The following is a 19,684-nucleotide window of genomic DNA, read 5'->3' as shown; positions in this document are numbered from 1 at the left end:
AACAATTAGATGTGAAATGTGAGACAAAAACCAAGGTTGGTATCTCACAGTCCTTTTGATTGGACAAAACTACATGCTTTAAATTTTGCACAAATTGAGTTGGTTTATGTGCAATAGACCAATAGTTCTTCATTCAATCAAGCTGATAAAGAAATATTTTTGGTAAGCTGAGGGCCTAAGTTTCAGTATCCAATGAATAGAAGCTTTCAGCATTCACTTTTTGCTTATATCTGTCCATTTCTGCATTCTCTATCAGTTTCGAGCATTTAAGTTGATGAGATGTTTATGGTCAATCAACTATTCCGTTCAATGCCAATACTTGGCTGTAGAATTGACTTGCAAGATGATGTATAAATGTGGTCCATTTTTTGCAGGACAATGTATTTGTCAATGTGGTTGCATCTATACAGTACCGTGCCCTAGCTGATAAGGCGGATGATGCTTTCTACAAACTGAGCAATACAAGAGCTCAGATCCAGGCTTATGTTTTTGATGGTATAAAGAATAAAACTAACTTTATTTTAATAAAAAATCACTATCCAAGTTTCTAATTATTGATGTCACTAAAAGTTTTGCCATCTTTTTTTATTTTCTAGTTATTCGAGCTACTGTCCCCAAACTCAATTTGGATGATGTTTTTGAGCAAAAGAATGAAATTGCAAGAGCAGTGGAGGATGAACTGGAGAAGGTTAAACACATATGTTTTTTTGGCTTAAAGATATTAATTGATCAAGTTATGCATTGACAAGCGTGAAAGTCAAAGTGTTGCAAGTAAAAAGAAACAGAGGAAGTATATATATATTTTTTTGGCTTATATAGTATATAACTGGTGTCTAACTTTGCTTTTGATATCAACTTCTAATTTCTCCTTTATCCTTACAGGCAATGTCTGCATATGGTTATGAGATTGTTCAAACACTCATTGTCGATATAGAACCAGATAAGCATGTTAAACACGCCATGAATGAGATCAATGCTGGTAATTTTCCCTCTTTCAGTCTGAGCTATCCATTTTAGTAGCTGTGGTATTGGGTACTTGGGTAGTATAGCATCATTTGGCAATAGCCAATTATGATATACAGTAAGTGCAGATGCTTCTTGAAGACTTGTTAGGTTGCTACGAAAAGGAAGTAGTCAATATTACTGATAACTTTTCCTAATACTTTCACATCTACTCATCCTTTTTATGTTCTATATTTTGTTTACCCCCATTTTTCAGCTGCGAGAATGAGGGTGGCAGCCACTGATAAAGCAGAAGCAGAAAAAATCATACAGATAAAGAGAGCTGAGGGTGAAGCTGAATCTAAGTACCTGTCAGGATTGGGTATTGCTCGTCAGCGGCAGGCGATTGTAGATGGTCTAAGAGACAGTGTACTTGGCTTCTCTGAAAATGTTCCTGGAACGAGTGCTAAAGATGTCATGGATATGGTTTTAATCACCCAATATTTCGACACAATGAAGGACATTGGAGCTTCATCTAAATCTTCTACAGTCTTCCTTCCTCATGGACCTGGTGCAGTTCGTGATGTGGCTGCTCAAATTCGTGATGGGCTTCTCCAGGCACAACCTATGCAACGATGATAGATATTACCTATTGCCGGGAAGGTTTTCTGATCACTAATTTGTGCATACTTTGTTCATATTGCTTAAAATTACTTTGTTAATCATAGTAGTTTGTGGAATGGATAGTTAACAGTGTGTAATTGTGTATACGACCTGGTTACTTGCACAAGTTTATGGGTTCGTTGGAACTACCGTGTTTTTTTGTGCTTAGAGAAACAACATACAAGTATAAATAATTAATCATTTAGCTTGAGCTTAAGTTTCGATGAATCTTTCTTATTATGTTCAGGGTTCTTCTTCTTTTTGCCACCACAAAAAGCAAAATTTTGAAAAATTAATTTGGTGGAGATGCGGGGTATCGATCCCCGTACCTCTCGCATGCTAAGCGAGCGCTCTACCATCTGAGCTACATCCCCTTGTTTAATATATGATGCCTTGTCAACATAATTATCATATTTGTATTTTCGTAAATCAATGATCAATGAATACTTGTAAAATTACTGACTTAAATATAGTGCATATAAGTGAAAGAATACGAGTACACCTATACAAATAAGATATGATCCTAGACTGTAGGAGTAGTAACATGTCTATTATACATTCGTGTGTACCTGAAAATAGGGGCAGTCACATCCGTGCATGCATACATAGGCGAATCTACACGGGACAAAGGGTAGTCAAATGTGACATGCTTAAGAACTTCTTTGTTCATTTGCTAGTTAGGCAACATGCTTGAAATAATACCTCAAATTATCTTAATTAAGAACTTCTTCCTACATTACATTTATACTTAACTAACTACAACACCATGAACTTCCCTGGATGAACTCTTATCTAATTAACTACTACGAATCTATCATAAATATACATTAACCTTGATTCATGGATCGATACTTGTACCGTCTAGCCCAATACAGGAAGTTCAAGAAGTTCATCCCACTTAACACACACATCATCCAATAAAACCTTTCTAAATGATAATGATTCAGGTTGCTTCCTTTAAGCCAAGGGGTATGCCCAGAAACTGCTGTGATTCGATTAACCACTGTCACCAACACCGAACTTAGATAATACCCAACTGCTAATGATGCCCATGAAAAAGATGTAGACAAAGATTTCATACTACTTGGAGCTTCAGTAAAGAAAAACTCCAACAACCCTGCAAGACTAAAAAGATCAGCAGAACCAAGAAACAAGTACTGTAACGCGATCCAAAGAAATGTAATTGGTAATGGCTCAGACGAGTCTAATAAACCTCGTTGAGCTGCAACCTTCTTCCTCTTTATCTCTACTAATGCTGCAACATTCATTGCAACAATGGACATTATTAGGCCTATCCCGATTCTCTGGAGATGAGTGATGCCCATTTCGGTTTTTGTTAGTTTTCGTGAAAGGGGGAGTATGATGTGGTTGTATAGAGGTGCGAGGATCATTATGAAGACGACTGGGAATACAGGGAGGGAGGCGGGTGGGACTTTTAAGGAGCCGATGTTTGTGTTCATTGTTGCGGCTTGTTGGACTGAGAAGGTGGAGAGTTGAGCAAGGCAACAGTTTAGCATGATTGTGGATGCGAAGATTGGGATGGTTTTCATTACTATTTTGACATCTTCGACTTGTTTTGTTGTGCAGTCTAGTGTTTGATGGACTGGGTTGTTTGTTACTGCTTGGTTTAGGAACATAAGTTCTGATGTTTCTGTTGTTGTTTCTGTTGTTGTTTCTGTTGTTGAAGTTTGTCTATGCTCGGTAGCAGATCTAGTACGAGGGCTTGTTTCCATGTTCATGACAGCATTGCTCGGTTTCCTTGGGAAGAACTTGTTACAGATTGCTGCTGTTAAAACCTGATCACAGTTTGAAAAATGTATTATTGGTATGAAAATTATGTTGTGAGTTTGGTTACATAAGAATAAGGCTAAATGGATACTACCTCCGTTTCATAACGTTATTTACAGTTACTATTTGCACGGACTCCTATGTAATATTTAACCACGAATATATCTAATTTCGTATGTGAAAAAATTATAAAAAGTTGATATTCTGAAAATGCATACCGAGACTAATCTAACAAAATCTTATATGTAAAGTTTGATGTATATAATAGTGGTAATTAATGGTCAAAGCTTTCATACTTTGGACACATTTTTTAAAACGTAAAGAACTTTCAGAAACGGAGGTAGTAATTGTTAGCTACACTTACATATGAGGCAGGGTCTAGAGAGCCAAGAGAGTTTCAAATACACCATCTATAACTCCAATCCTAACATAAAGATAATTGTGGGCCGGGTTGGGCTTCAAGTTGAGCACAGGGGGTCCGTGGGCTTGAACGGGCCCACCCCACGTCAAGCCGGCTTGGGTCGGGCCATGTTGATGTTTTAAAAAGCGGCCCATGGTACGACCTAGACCCATGTGCATCGTGCCGGGCTGTCGTGTCTAAGCCATTTCCCTCAATTCAGAATGCTTTGTCGGTTCGGATCGGGTCGGGCCTTGTCGTGCTTTTTCATGTTGGTCGGGTTGTGCTTTAGATTGGGGATTTTACTCAATTTGGTGTGCTTTGTCGTTAGGTGTCATGCATTTTCCCAAAAAAAATGCGGCTCAAGCCCGACCGATGATTTTGTGCTCGTGTCGAGCCGTAATTTTTCCGTGCTGGTCGGGTGGTGCTTCAGGTCGTGGACTTTACTCAATTTGATGTGCTTTGTCGTTTAGTGTCATGCATTTTCCCAAAAAAAATGTGGCTCAAGCCCGACCAATGATTTTGTGCTCGTGTCGAGCCGTGTTTTTTCCGTGCCTGTGTCGGGCCATTCTTTTTTCAAGCTAGCCCGGGCCGGGGTTGGCCGGGCCGGGCTTCGGGGCCCTGTGCCATCTTTATCCTAACCTACCTATTATGTTTGACAGATTGTTTCAGATGAAATGCCAACAGGGGGAAAAATGCTGAAAGTTGAGAAAATTACCTTGAAAATAGTTGTCAGAGGGCTTCCTGCAGGAACTTTGATCCTGTAAGTAGAGGAACCAAGCAGAAAGATGGGTACAGCAAGCAATATAGTTAGAGTAGAAACTCCAAAACCCCATTGCCAACCAATGTTATCTTCAACCCACACCACAAAGGTAACTGCAACCAAAGCACCACAAGAAAGACAGAACACATAGTAATTGAAAAATGTTGATCTCTTCTTCCTCCCTCCTTTCGTATTCTCATCAAACTGCTCGGCTCCATGCGAGGGAAGCGAGCCTTTTATCCCACCTACACCAAGTGCAACCAGATACAGGCCTATAAATAGCACCGCGGCTTTCCCACCTGTGACTCCGGTGCATGGTACATTGCTTAATTCTGTATGAGGGCACGGTGGTGGTTGTAGAGAGGCTATGTGAGCTTGAATAGTGAGTATCATAAGACCCTGCACAAACAGTTGTTGCACCAGGAAGTGATATGTGTCATTCGTGGTGTCTGTTTTAGCATAATAAAAATAAAATAGAGTTATAGATGATACATGTTTTTCGAAGAAAAGTTATTGAAAGTTATGTTTATGGTACACTGTAATTAATATAACTGGTGGACCATTAATAACAACAATTTTAGATATCATTTTCAACATTTAAAAGGGCTTGAGAATATTACAAATTACAAGTTCTTTTCTATGTCTTAATCAACCCATGTGAAGAAACAATCAATTGATGTTTTTTTCTTGTTGAAATTCAATCTCTTGAAGTTTAAATTTTGTTCCTACTTGCCATAAACTCTATAACAACACTATGAAGAACACATGATACATGTTAAGTACAAGGTGGTAAGTTTCAAAAGTGGTTATATATAAGGTGGTAAATATTAAAAAAGTCCTTACAAAAAATGTTGAAATTCAATCTCTTAAGTTCGATTTAGTTCCAACTTACCATAAACTCTATAACAGCACTGATGAAGAACACATGATAGGTGGTTAAGTAAGCGTCGGACAAGAAGCCACCAAGGAGTGCTAGCAAGAAGGCCGTGCCCATGAAGTTTGTGACCATGACGGCTGATTTAGATGGTGAGAAGTGCATGTGCTTTGATAGGTAAATGACTAGATTACTCGCATTCGCCAAGTATGCAAGGTTCTCCAGCACCTCCACAACTGATATATATATTGTTGAAACAAGGCCATCAACAAATAATGCAATGGTTAATTAGCTATAAGTTGGTGATCATCTGCAAGCTAGTTCTATTATTGTTATAACGGATGCAAAGAAATATTAAATAACGTAAATAAGGAACGTAAAGATTTAACGTGGTTCACTAACAATGTACGTGCAGTGTTAGCTACTGTCAACAGGTAGAGGGGAGGAAAGTTTTATTGATCTTTAAGAGTACAGACTACAGAATACAACTAGGGGCTTAGCTGATTCAAGACATTATTCTAACAATTATACACCCGGATATAGGGGAGGTAGGGCCTATACGCTCACATGAGTTTAGGACAAGCTACAAATCACACAAACAATGTTGATTGTTGGATGTTTCACTTGATCACTTGTTAGATTGGCTGTTTGTTGGTTTTTTGTGTTGATTGCTTGATTGTAGGCTTTCCAAAAATGTTTTTGGTAAACTTGGATGTTGTTTATTGGTTGTTTGATACAAAATGACCTCACTAATGTGGGATAAAATTTATAATTAGCAAAATGAAAAGCTAATGACCATCATCAAAAAGCTAATAACACTAGTTTTTTTTATTTTGGCGGAAAAGCTGGCTTTATGTTTGAAAAGCAAGTGTCTACTAATTACCAAACACTACCCCCTTTATGTTTAATTTGAAGCTAAATGAGCATACTATGTTTCCTAATGAGCATTCTTAAGTTGCTATATATTTTTTTTGGGTGCGAATGAGCCACGAGGGCAATATAAATTACAAATGGAGACGGGGAGATTCGAACTTGAGACCTATTGTACACAGACCCTCAGTCTTAACCACTAGGCCAAGACATCATTGATCGAGTTTACCGAATGAAAGCTTGCATCCGAGGGTATAATAGACATTAATACTACGGAGTAAGATCGAAGCGAGAAAAGGCACGAACCTAGGACGAAAAATGCAGCAAGAATTCCACCATGACGGCCTTTAATGGCTGTTTTGTTCCTCCAATCGACGTAACCTTCCCATTTGCTTACCCCGCCGTATTCTTCTTCCTACATGGTTATGTATGCATCACAAAGGTTACCTAAATGAATGCATAACTAAAGTTCTGTTTGCTTTAACGGAAAACTTTTTCAAAGAAAACGATTTTTAAGGATGAAAACAACTTTCTAAAACAATTTTTAAAAGGGAACTTGTTTTTTCACCTAGGGAAAATTAACTTTCCACCATTGGAAAAACTACAGAAAGTTAACTTTTAACCATTGAAAAAACTGTGGATTTAATTTCCGCCATTATGAAAATTGGGGAACTTTATATTTCACCTTTAGAAAAACTGTTTTCCACCCTTAACAAAACAAATAAAGAAAACGAAAAAATTATGCGAGAAAGTGTTTTCCATCAAAACAAAAGAGGGCCTAAATGAATTTATTAAGACATGCATGCATGTAAAAACATCAGAAAACTCACCATTATTGTGCTACAAATTTGTTGCATTTACAACTGTTTACTTATGAAGGTTTTTCGAGAGTAAGTTTCTTCGAGTTTGTAGGAGTTTTTAGGTGACGAGAATTTATACACCAGGTCAATCGTCCTATATTGATGAACCATAGAGAAAGGTCTAGACAACCTTGAAAAGGACTTGACATTCTTATGGGCCTATTCTCCCACCAATGGTTGTGTTGCAAAAGTTGTCTACACATCAAGATCACGAACTGGTTGTATTCTCTTCACCTTATTCAAAAAACTTACAAGTTATTGAGTGTTCTAGTATCATAAGTATTAGACTAGAAAAGTTGAAATCAAAATTTCTTATTACCTTTTGTTTGATACATACGAGGATATTATAAACTAGTACGGAGTAAGCTATAAGATGGGCTATATAGTTAAGGGTAGGACTCTTATGAAACCGTCATACGCATAAAATAAATGATAGCAACATTAAAATATATAACTATACGATAATAAAGTGTAATTATTTAATTAGAAAATTACTATTTGATTGTAAAGAATGATAATTAAACATAACTATATAAAGTACAACTATATATATACTATCCTCATGTATAATGTATAATGTTTATAGCAAGTTGATGGAGTATCATGTAGACCAAGAAATTTGGATCACGTTAATCTATTTTTTTTTTCTTCTCTAATTTGCTTAGAACGCCAAATACTTTATTGCACCACTCTTTGACCAAAGTAGGGAAGTGAAATAACAATAAAAATTACACATTTATGGGTTGTTCCCTAACTAATTTGCTTTTACTCTAGGTAAAATCACTACATGAAGTGTCAATAATGTGTTTGCATGCCCTACAAGAATTTGTATCATTTATGACAACTCAATAATGACGGGTTAAAAATTCCGTCGTAAAAGATTTTTGGGACAGGGCTAACAACCAAATAAAGACTGGAACAACCGTCGCAAATGTCTTTTATAACGGGGTAACGACGGGATTTTTCATTAACGACGACCCCTGGCCTTTCTATGACGGATTTACGACAAGAAATCCCACCACTATAGCGTTTAGCGGCGGAATTTCCCGTCGTTAATAATACAATTTCTTGTAGTGGCCTTATGATAAAAACCAATGGTCTGTATACGATAGGGTTATGGATTGGAATTTCCATCCCCCATCCCTATTTTCTATTCTCCATTTATAATGTTTTTTATTCCCATTCACACACAAAAGAAACTACATTGAATTTGCTTTCGTCCGAAAAGAGAATGAATATAAATTGGTTAATCAATTTGTTTGATAGTTGGGCATGATTGTACGAAATGTATGTGACTTATAAGATGGGGAAGTAGGAAGTGGTGTTAGTTGATTGCCTTGGATCAACGGCTGATATTGGATTTGTCAGCTACAAAACCAAACATTTGATCATAAAAGAGGGAGGCTATGGTTTTAAGATGGATCTTGTACAGACAATTGCAAGTGGTCGTGTGTTTAAATGCTCCAATTAAATTAAAGTTGTACCACTTTTTACAGTACAATATTATTTCTTTCTAGGTATTGATTTCTTTCTAGATGTTGAGCCATGATTGATTTTATAAAATTAATAGGATATACATAAAAAATTTATAAATGACCTATAATATCAACATTTTTTATCATATACTACCTCCGTTCCTTAATGTTCTTTACGGTTACTATTTGCACGGACTCCAATGTAATATTTAACGACTTATATATTCATTTCCGTTTGTGAAAAAATTATAAAAATTTGATATTTTGAAAATACACAACGAGACCTATCTAACAAGATCTTACATGATAACATTTTAATGTATATAACAGTGAGAATCCACGGTCAAAGTTTTCTTACTTTGGACACATATTCCAAAGCGTAAAGAACATTAAGGAACGGAGGTAGTACTATGTAGTTGTATGTTTTAATCAAATAGTTATGCGTAGTATATTTTATCAAATAATTATGTTCTACGGAGTACTGTTTTAATTATACACTACAATCAAATACAGAGTAGTTAACTTTCTATGAAATACAGAGTAGTTATGGTTTATAATCAAATACTCCCTCCTTTCTATACTTATGTTCCAATTTTACTTTTCACGTTTGCCACTACATATTTTGTGTCATTTATATCTCTAATTAACATTATTAAAAATTTGAGACGAAACAAATAAGACAACACATGAATATTTTTTTTCTTATTATGTATTGAAAATAATTTAGAATATTATTGTGAATAGTATCAAAATTATAAATTGGAACATCATTCGGGAACGAATGTGATGGTTCTCTTTTTAATGTTGACATCAGTGTTACGCGTATGACGTTCTCATAGAAGGCCTAACTAAAAATACATTAGATATTTTGTATTAAAGTTATTTTCAAGACAATAACATACAAATACTACATAAATCAAATATTTTAAGTGGATAATTGAAAATTTTGATAAATAATTAAAATTCAATTAATGAGACGCTTGTTAATAATCTCAATGCAATATTAATTATTTATTCTACCTTAATTAATGTGTTTAGGAGGAAAAATCTGATTTATTGAACTCTGATTTAGTAGTATATATTCTATAGATATAGATAAGATATTGGTGGTGTTAATTTTTACTTATTTCAAAAATTTATGGCATATTGGTAATGTCGCACGCCTTCTCTTCATCACCCACCCTTGCCACACATCTCTACTAGCTCTTTTTTGTAGTGGTATGGCCACTTACTTCAAAAGCTAATCTTCAATAATTTTAAGCTATGTTTATCCTCTTAATATCACGACCATTTTGCTTAAATGGTAAGGACCTTTAGATTTTTATTCCATGGAAATGATAAGGATGAAAATAGTGTAAAGAGACTCGCCTGGAGAAGGTCTTATTTGCGGGACATGAAGATTAAAGGATGTATCGAAAATAACAAAGTGTAAATTATAGAAGTGATAGTTAAGGTCAAACTTGCTCGAAGGTACGAGAAGCAAAAAGTAATTATTATAGCAGATTGTCAAATTCTGATTTCTCGAACTTACCTAGATGACTACTTACTTTATGGATTTTGACTTAACTAGTATAAATTTATTAGTTTTTTCATTATACATCCCATCATTTCACATAACCATGATAAAGATATGTAGTTTGGTAGAAGGACCAATTATATGTACTAATGAAAGGTTATTTTAAGAAACTAACATACATGTAACACATGCCACATTGCAAATAGATTATGATTATTTTTATTATTTTTCTTTTGCCCATGATAAAGTTATTAGCATTTAGTTAAAAGGATATTCCTAGGTGGAAAAGCTCATATATATCATCTTGGAATTGAATACTATTTGGAGAATCTTCATTCTCTCAAAGGTTCTTCAGCCTCAATTTGGTTGGATAATGCTTGTTCATTCTGCATCTTTCTTTATGCCAAATATTCTTCCAGGTGTTGACTGCCTACTTAGAATATTTGTGTTCACTTTTTTTATGTATATATACCAATATAAAAGCTTTGAGTGGTCAATAGTAAGCCACCTACACAACAAATGACCATTATATCCTCATTTTGTATGATAATATTGCTTAATGGAATGAAGCGGACGCTTGGGCTTTAATTAGTAATATCGTTCTATCAATTAATATTGTTATTATTTACTTCTATATAGGAATGAAGATGTTCCTCGCTCTCTTTTGTATGCAAAAACTTGATAAGTGTTATCCAAGTTTTACCCTTTATTTATTTTATGTTGTTTGTTTAAGGAAAGAAAATCCAAGGACTACCCAAAATTATCATTTCAGATGAATTACAATGGTAAGTACGTGTTCACCAAGATTTGTCCTTTGTGTAGTGCTGGAGTCTTTGTACTACCTTTACTTTCATTTCAAACAATATAAGCGGTCTATAATAAGTTTTTATTCCGAAAGACGTCAGTTAATTTCATATCGAAAAGAGAAAATGAAGTACAATTAACGCAGTAAAATCAGGTGTTTACAAAGAACCTAAGGGCTAGTTTCCAGAGAATCGATTGGTTGAAGGGGAGGGGGGGGGGGGGAAGTAAAATCTTATGTCCCAATTTAGATATCACCAGTGTGCCATTTTCTTCCATTGGTTAATTATTAAGGTGAATCTAGCTATGAAAATTGAAAAAAATGGTTTGGTCAAGTGTGATTATCAACTATTCTATACTGCGTATTATGAGAAAGTTGTACACAAATAATGAAACATATAATTTCACCTAGCCGTTCCAATATTATTAGATATATCCAAAGAGACAATTTCGAGCCGTGGTATTGAAGAATATCATTTTCAAACTCCTGGCTATATTTATGAAATAACAGAAAAGGACAATATGTGTCGAGATTTTGTGATCCCTATTCCCTAATGATACAAATTTGGAGTACATGGAAATCATGTCCACCAAGTTACTCTAGCCACTAATCACCAAGATGATCATGATGCGCCGACTAAAATGTACAAACCACAAAGGTTGCAACTTGCAAACCCTACATTAACATCCCTCTTTTTCAAAAGGCGAAACCCTCGTTTTTAAAACCCATGTCACTCCGCTCTCCATGCATTGGATACGACATGGATTATAAATATATAATACGAATAGTACTATCAAAAGAACACAAGTGCTTAACTAAAAACATGTCATTAACTATAATTAAAAAAATGAGATATTCCACGATAACCAGTGATAACAACTGATGTGGACAAAAAGAGTATGTCCACCATGGACCAATAACCGAGTTACACGTGTCTAGTTTAATGGACACATATCTTATTTCTTGTTAACTTATGACGTGGCAAAGCAACCTATAACGAGCTGACATGTGTCACTATGGAAGGTAATCAATATATTTCCCCTATTGGCATGAGTACAAACTCTCCAATAGGCCCAAGGCCCACAAAAAAGTCTGATCAATCAAAGGGTCACAAACATGTAAGGACACTTGTCATTATGACATGAATGAACCAATCATATGACTTGATTTTAGGGTAAATGCTGACAAAACACTTTTCCCAATAAACTATAAATACAAACCCTCATACCTCATTGTGGAGGCCAAAAAAATCATTTCAGAGAGTACAATTTCTCTCTCTACTTATTCTCTCTCTATTTTCTCTCTCTAAATACAGATTACTTACTTAAGCATCGGAGGAGTTTTCCGAAATCCCCTGTTTTGCAGGATTTTCAGTGAGCTGAAAGGACGAGTCTGGGAACGGTGTATCGGAGACTTTCACATCATCAACATAGGAAAAACCCCACAACAACAACAACCTGAAAATAACTGAATTACCCTACCCGTTTAATTGGTCTCCTACGATTCATCCTTGTCCACCATTTAAGTTGAAGAACTTATTACCTAGGTCGAGGAAACCTAAGGGAATCTCAACAATTTGGCAAATTTCATATGTTATTCTTGTTGTTGTTTTAGGTTGAGGATATATATGTAAATAATATTTTGAATCTTTATTACGTATGTTTTCTAACGCAATTCAGAATGTTGTGTCCAAATTTATGGGGATGACCTCTCACCGTGGCCAAATTGTGCTGGCCTCAAATAATTTATTTATTTAAACCTATGAATAAATACCCAAAAATACACATAAAATGTTGCGTATGGCGATGAGTTATTTTTTTCCCTCGTTAATGGGATGAAATCTTCCTCACTAGAAAGTAAATAGATACGCCTCTATGTGAATTGATCATAAAAGACTAGGACGTTAATTACTTAATTAACTATATGTTCTCATCAATAAATATACTTAAAGTTTGTAAATATAAGTATATGGAGTATAATTAGCATCACAAAAAATCTCCATCTTGCCTAAAACACCCATCACGATATGCTTATTTTTCAGTTCCTCTGATTTTTAATACTCGCAACATTTGTCATTTTCACGCATTTTAATGCACAACTTTGATCATTAATATCTTTAAGCAAAAAATATAAAAAAATTGATATTTTGGAAGTACACATTGAGACGAATGTAACAAGATCTTATTTGACTATATTTTATCTTACTTGTAAATAACCAATAATAGTCAAATTAGAATTTGTGAATAGTGTAAAAAGTCCAAATGTTGCGAGTATTAAAAATTGGAGGAAGTATAATATAGGCTAATTTTTGAGATGTTTGATGTGCACCTAAAATGTCCTTAATTTTTTTTATGTACTCTATCAAACCAACTTACGGGGTTGTTTCAGTGTTTGATTATGATAGATTTGGAAAAAAAAAAAAATTTAAGGTGAATTAGAGATTTGACCATTTCAAAAAACTAATGAAAAATGTTTAGATTATAAGAGATTTGGAAGAGAGTTTTGAATAAGAGAACTAATTTTGAAAAAGCTAAGTATACGAGTCTCTTGCATTAAGACTTGAAGAAGTGGGTATAAAGTATCAAATTTATCATAAGTCAAAGTTACAATCATTACAACCTACACGGATACACAATATAATGTTTTTCCTCCGATTTTTAATACTCGCAACGTTTGTGTTTTTTACACTATTCATATATTCTACTTTGACTATTATTGGTTATTTATAAGTAAGATAAAATATAGTCATATAAGATCTTGTTAGATTCGTCTCAATGTGTACTTTCAAAATATCAATTTTTGTAATTTTTGCTTAAAGAGAATTAAAGATATTAATGATCAAAGTTGTGCGTTGATATGTGCGAAAGTGACAAATGTTGCGAGTATTAAAAATCGGAGGAAGTATAAATTAGTTGTTAGCTACTTATTACTTCCTCCGTCCCTTTACGTTTGGTATCATACACGCGATTTAACGACTAATTAATGTGGATTGAGATTCTTTTTATTTTATTTTAAATAATACAAATTACGTTTATTCATACAAAATCTTGACATCGGGAAAGTGTGAAAGATTTAATAACTCAATTAGAAAATGTGTGAGATTAAATCTCACACATTTTCTAATTGATTAAAATAATCACTTGGTACGATTTTGATAGAATATTAGGGACATTTGTATTATAATATAAAATAAAATATTATAAACGTAAAGATTAAAATGGGAGTTTCAAAACAGAATAGGTAAAGAATAAAAAGGGACGGAGGGATTAGTTGTTTAATGCGTGATATTACCATTAAAGACATTGACACCATTTAACAAGTAATTTAATCAGCTAGTCAAACGAACTAATACAACACCAACTAACGATGATCATCCAGTCAAACTCGTTATCAACTACTACCTCTGTCCTTTCTTGATTGCATCATTTGACTTTCACGGTCTACTAGATATGATTTAAAACGTAAATATATTCAATTTTACATGCGTAAAAGTACTAAAAAGTCATATTCTAAAGATACACATTGAACAGAATCTAACAAACCGAATATTTTACTTTATATAGGGTAATGACAATTCATACTCAAAGTTTTAAAATTTTGGACAAAAAGAAATGCAATGGGCCAAATATTAAGGAGCGGATGGCTGTGGGCCGGGCCCACTCCAGGCCCACGTTGTTTCGTACCGTGCCGGGCCGGGCCGAAAAGTTAAAAATAAGGCCCAAACCCGACCCAAGCCCACGTGTGGTCGGGTCGGGTCGGGCCGGCCCGTCTTGCCTAAGGCTATTTTGACTAAATTTAACGTGCTTTGTCGTGCCGGGTCGAGTCGTGCCGTGCCTTGTCGTGCTTTTTTCAAAAAATTAAGGCCCACGGCCCACGACTTCGTGCCGGTGCCGGGCCGTGCTTTTTTCGTGCCGGGTCGGGTCGAGCCTCGGCCCGGCCCGGCCACAGCCATCTTTAGTCCGCGGAGGGAATAACAATTATGGGGTAATTGCCAAACATGGCCTTAATATGAACTTTGGACAAGATCAAAACCATAAACCCTAGAAAAATGTCAGCAAATAATCTCAGTTTCTTCGATAAGAAAAACAAACCAAGAAAGAAGTACGGAGTAATTAAGAACCAAAACTGCAAACTTAATTTACTCTTTTTGGGTATAATTTCTTGTAAATTCTCTGAAAATGGGCGGAGGAGGTGGTAAAGAAGAGGAACAAGATGGTATGTCCGTACACTCTCCTTGCAAAGCTCCTCCTTCCTCTGCATCTTCTCTTTCTAAGGTCCTTCTCTCTCCCTTCTAGATAATTTTATGATTCTGGGTTTGTGTTATTTTTGTGATTCTCAATTGGGTTTTTAGAAAAAGTAATAAATTATTGATTTGAATGAATAGGAGCAATCACAAGCGGAATTGGAGCTAAGATTTTTGGAGGCACTTGAAATTTACCCCCCTGGGAAACTAAAAGGCATGTTTTTACTCATTTCCCAATTCAATTTGTATATAATTTCTGCCATTAATAGTTTAATTTGGGGGTGTTTTGTATTGTTGGCTTGAATCAAATTGATCAGGGTGTTTTCTTATGATTGCATGTATGGTCAATCCTTTGATCTTTGTGGTTAAATGTAGATATCGTGTTCTTTTGTTTGAAACTGTATTCGGGTTTTAATCTGTTATGATTATAGCAATGAAATTGATTGTAGCAATGGACTAGTCGCATTAATTGGAGTGAATATGATTGTCATTTTGATTGAGTAGTTATCTAATATGGAGTATTTCGTATATGCCTATCATCAATATAGTGATTTTGACCTTTTAACTCCCGAGCTTGAAACCTCTTTGTATATCTAAAAGAACCTTGATTGATACACATTTGCAAGGACAACGCTCGAGTCCTTTTGCACGGTCTAAATATGATGTAACCTCAATTTAAACTTATAGAAGGATTTTACTACTTCGTATTCCTTAGATTTCAAAATTTACGCTAATAAATTAGAGAATGTCAACCTCTAGAACTAAAGAAAGTAGATATAAAGTGGAGCTTCATTCAGAGAACTAGACAAATGCTTTATACGTGTGGGTAAGAAGGGGGGGGGGGGGGGGGGGGGGGATGTAGACTAACCTGTCAAATGTGTCGTTGGTCTCTCTCTTAAGGTTGGGTTTAGTGGACTCGTGCAGACTTAGAGAGGTTGCTTTTGATAATTCCTTAACGGGAACTATTGTTTTTCCCTTGTTTATTTTTTATAAGACGGGGATGAATACGGGGAACCTTTGAACTTGTGTTGATTATGCTGATCAGGATTGATAGACCAAAAGGAACTTGAATATACCTCGTATTTGTTTACCAATTTTTTAAGTGCTTTTTACTCGGTAAATTATTCACTAATCAATGATCATAAAGATGTCACCTTCTTTATGTTAAAAGCCTGAAGGGAGGGTCTCGAATAAACCAAATCAGCAACACAGAAACCACACATTTAAAAGACTTTGAAGGCTGCACCTTAAAACCAAACAAGGTAGGGTACTACAGCTAGAAAGTTTAACTCATTGCGGACAGTTCTTGACATTTCAATTGGCAGAAGTCAACATATAAGTATATGACCCTTAAATTTCCTAAGCCTGGGAACTTGTAGGACAACAACATTGCCACTGCCATAGAGCTGACTAGTTACTATTTGAGCTAGAACTCAAAACTAACAGACAGTTCAAACAGCCACTGAATTCCTCTTGCAAACATAGGGATCTCTTTGTTAGAAATGGTCCGACTAAAATGGAGATCCCGTCATTTTTGACAGTGATATAGTTGCTTTGAACTTCTATCTGATAGTACCATTGCTAAAGATAGAAAGAAAGTTGAAATTGGAAATGGAATTTGCAAATTCAACTCTACCCCCCTATTGAAGAGCTGCCTCCATGTGGCAAATAGACAAAATAGAATGTATTAACGTGGAAATTTTGGTTTCCTTCGGCTCCACAGAGTATATTGCTTGGCAAACCTCAAACCAAAACATGTTCAACTAATGGCCACTCCATCACTACATCACTCCCTTTAGTTCATATTACCTAGCATTTTGAAGGAATTTGTCCAAATTTGCATTAGCTGCCTTAGTGAATGATGTAAAAGAACAATGGGGACTCCATCGAGGCATTGCTCCTGTCCCGATGATAGTATTTTTCCTAATAAACCTTCTAAAGTGGTTATACCTGGATCTTTATTATTAATTTTTACTCTATGGTTGACAATTTGTGTCACCATCAGTCCATCACGGCATCATATAAGTAGAGCAAGACCCTTTGTTCAAGGATTTCAGAACTTTGTATATGATGGGAGAAACAGAAAGTGCTGATAGACATCTTGAAGAGACCATTGTATTCATACCTTAATACCCCTTTTGGCAGGCGGCAATTGGTAGTGGTAATGGTAATGATTTTATTTGTAATTTTGTTAGAGAACCATGCAAATACCCACAGTAATCGGTAATGCTTGACCATAGTAACCATCTCTTTTACTTCACAAAGTTCATTATCATAATATCATCCGATTGTACTCAAGAGGTAGTATTGAGTGAATGGAAATGGGCTGATAACTTCTTGGTTTCAGTTACTGAAAGCTGAAAAATATAAGGTACTGTTGTGCTAGAATATATTAGTTCCATGTTAAGTGTGAAGTCTACCAAAAGGTGAAGTCCCAAGTTTAGGTGACTGCTTGTTGTTGATCATTTTTACATTGTAACGGATCACCTCCTTTTTGTTATGCGGATTAGTGCACTGTCAAAGCACTTATATTATATCTACTTCAGTTTATTTTTACGATGCATTATCTGTAAATTAAATATAAGAATTCCATAATAGGATTTTCTGCTTCAGGCGTTCATCACCACTTTGCCCTTTATGGCATGATGGAATTTCTCCGGAGAAGGTATGCACTGCGTCATTACAGTGAAGCGTTTGTTTCCTTGAAATTATTAACATCTGGTTAAAATAATTTCAACCTTCCCATTTTGCTTCAAACAGTTTTGATCGCCAGTTTTCTGCTGACGAGGTTATGCGCTTGCTAGACCGTTTCTACGACCTGAAAATGCTGGTAAGCAAGCTGTTGAAGATCAATTTACTTTAGTCAGTGACTTGCTGGAAGGTTTATAGATTTAGCTTACCATTCAAATTCACGACACCTTGGGCCCTCGACTATCCATTGTTCTATATGGAAATTCTCTGCATACAGCTAGAAGATTTTAATTAGACCTGTTATTGGATGGGTCGGGTCAGGTTCGGTGCGGGTAATGAAATGGTCAATTTTAGCGGGTTACTAATGGGCAGGTCACGGGTCAATATCGGGCCGGTAGTGGGAGGGTCAATAAACGAACAAGGAAAATTGAAAAAAAAAGAGTCAAATGCGAATACAAGTGAATACGAAGCAGCGAAACTGTCCATATAATTTTTTATGTCATAACTATTTTAGTTTTCAAAATGATTGTGTTATAAGATAGGCCCTATATTGACCTTAATAAAGACCATGTCCAATAAGAACCCTACCCAATAAGAACCCTATTAACATGACCCAAACCATACACCCATCGGACTACCCTGTCCAATAATCAGATCTAATTGTAATGCACAGAGTATTCATATAAGTTGTCACTTATAGTGATCAATCTTGTTTTGTTTTTCAATTTTAGAGAGGAGAAGGTGAGGATGCAGAATTCCCGCAGCGTGAGGAGGACTTCTCCTTGCCACAAAGTTATTTTGCCAAGGAAGAATCTTGAACAACAAAATCAGGGAAGTATGTATAGCTTATCAAAATTGTCTTTCTTCAACCTAAATTTTGTTTTCATCCAATTATATAATGAGCATTTTCCTGTAAATGGCTTTAAGTTGTACCAGCGCTGTTATTCCTAACGTTGAAGAGTTCATTCCACCGCACTGAAACCCAGTTTCTTTTGGTGGTTTCAGTGTAGTTGCTTCTTCTATTTTGGCTCTATTTCTTGATGATATGGTTTATAATGGCGGTATTTTCTCATGGCTACCATTTTGATTTCAGTACTTGAAAGACAGACTGGTAAATGAACCAGGTTTTAGCCTCGGCTACCCCATCCGTATCCCTTTGTACTTTTTTTTTTAAGGTGAAACCATAAAAATATAACATTATAGAAATGACCCTGAGATTTTACGAAATCCACGAAATAATTTCATAATGCACCAAATATTCTTGAGATTTACAAAAATGTACGGAATGGCCTTATTTTAGCCAAAGTTTAAATCTCTATTGTGTTCCAACTTACCCATACTTGTTTTAGACATAATAAATAGTTAACTAAAACAAAATAAAAATTGGAGTATATCGCGGTGAAACTAATATGCTACAATACTAAGATGAATTACACTCTAGTTGCCAAATACTATGTAGATTTCAAAATATCAATGATGTCTTGACCTAATGATTAGGAATGAGAGTCTATGTACGATATGTTTTAATTTCGAGTCTCTTCCCAACATTTGTAATTTATATTATCCTCGCTGCTCATTCAGTCCTTCTCAACAACAACAAAAATACCTGGATTCCGAAATGGGCTTTATAGAATGGATCATTAGCCCAACATTTGGGCTGGATCTAGCTGGCTTAATCTTACAAGAAACCATAAGAAGGTCCAGGTACAGAGCCCCAACTCCAAGAATAAGGTTGGGCCCATTTGCGATGAGCCCACCACTAAGGCGACTGATTTGGACAGATTTGGACATATTCCTTTG

General features: G+C 35.4%; 3 protein-coding genes and 1 non-coding gene across 5 annotated transcripts; 2 read left to right on the top strand and 2 right to left on the bottom strand.

Moving 5' to 3' along the window:
* LOC110790489 (hypersensitive-induced response protein 1) lies at nucleotides 1–1,822 on the top strand (the record flags this gene model as incomplete). The annotated part of the gene is given in 5 exon segments (XM_056828266.1): nucleotides 1–35; nucleotides 375–495; nucleotides 597–688; nucleotides 883–979; nucleotides 1,220–1,822. Coding segments are annotated over 5 exon segments (707 nt in total), but the record flags the coding sequence as incomplete, so codon positions are not given.
* An 84-nt stretch (nucleotides 1,823–1,906) lies between these two features.
* Nucleotides 1,907–1,979, bottom strand: TRNAA-AGC (transfer RNA alanine (anticodon AGC)). Its single transcript has one exon. It is a non-coding gene; the product is annotated as a tRNA-Ala (tRNA).
* A 258-nt stretch (nucleotides 1,980–2,237) lies between these two features.
* On the bottom strand, nucleotides 2,238–7,280 carry LOC110790488 (protein NRT1/ PTR FAMILY 4.6). Its single transcript, XM_021995277.2, has 5 exons — nucleotides 7,128–7,280; nucleotides 6,604–6,712; nucleotides 5,446–5,663; nucleotides 4,509–4,952; nucleotides 2,238–3,401 (listed from the first exon to the last, which is right to left on the bottom strand). The coding sequence occupies exons 1-5, from the start codon at nucleotides 7,152–7,154 to the stop codon at nucleotides 2,433–2,435; spliced, it is 1,767 nt and encodes a 588-aa protein (XP_021850969.2). The 5' UTR covers nucleotides 7,155–7,280; the 3' UTR covers nucleotides 2,238–2,432.
* A 7,700-nt stretch (nucleotides 7,281–14,980) lies between these two features.
* LOC110790486 (uncharacterized) lies at nucleotides 14,981–18,703 on the top strand. 2 transcript variants are annotated; one of them, XM_021995275.2, is made up of 5 exons: nucleotides 14,981–15,224; nucleotides 15,335–15,407; nucleotides 17,792–17,858; nucleotides 17,954–18,023; nucleotides 18,616–18,703. In XM_021995275.2, the coding sequence occupies exons 1-5, from the start codon at nucleotides 15,129–15,131 to the stop codon at nucleotides 18,700–18,702; spliced, it is 393 nt and encodes a 130-aa protein (XP_021850967.1). In that variant the 5' UTR covers nucleotides 14,981–15,128; the 3' UTR covers nucleotide 18,703. The 2 variants fall into 2 exon arrangements, with proteins under 2 accessions (XP_021850967.1, XP_021850968.1); XM_021995276.2 differs by having other exon boundaries at nucleotides 14,984–15,224; nucleotides 17,807–17,858.
* Nucleotides 18,704–19,684: the final 981 nt, after the last annotated feature.

The sequence above is a fragment of the Spinacia oleracea genome, chromosome 5, assembly GCF_020520425.1.
Source record: "Spinacia oleracea cultivar Varoflay chromosome 5, BTI_SOV_V1, whole genome shotgun sequence".
Classification (NCBI taxonomy): domain Eukaryota; kingdom Viridiplantae; phylum Streptophyta; class Magnoliopsida; order Caryophyllales; family Amaranthaceae; genus Spinacia; species Spinacia oleracea.
This window is presented reverse-complemented; position numbering and strand designations above follow the sequence as displayed.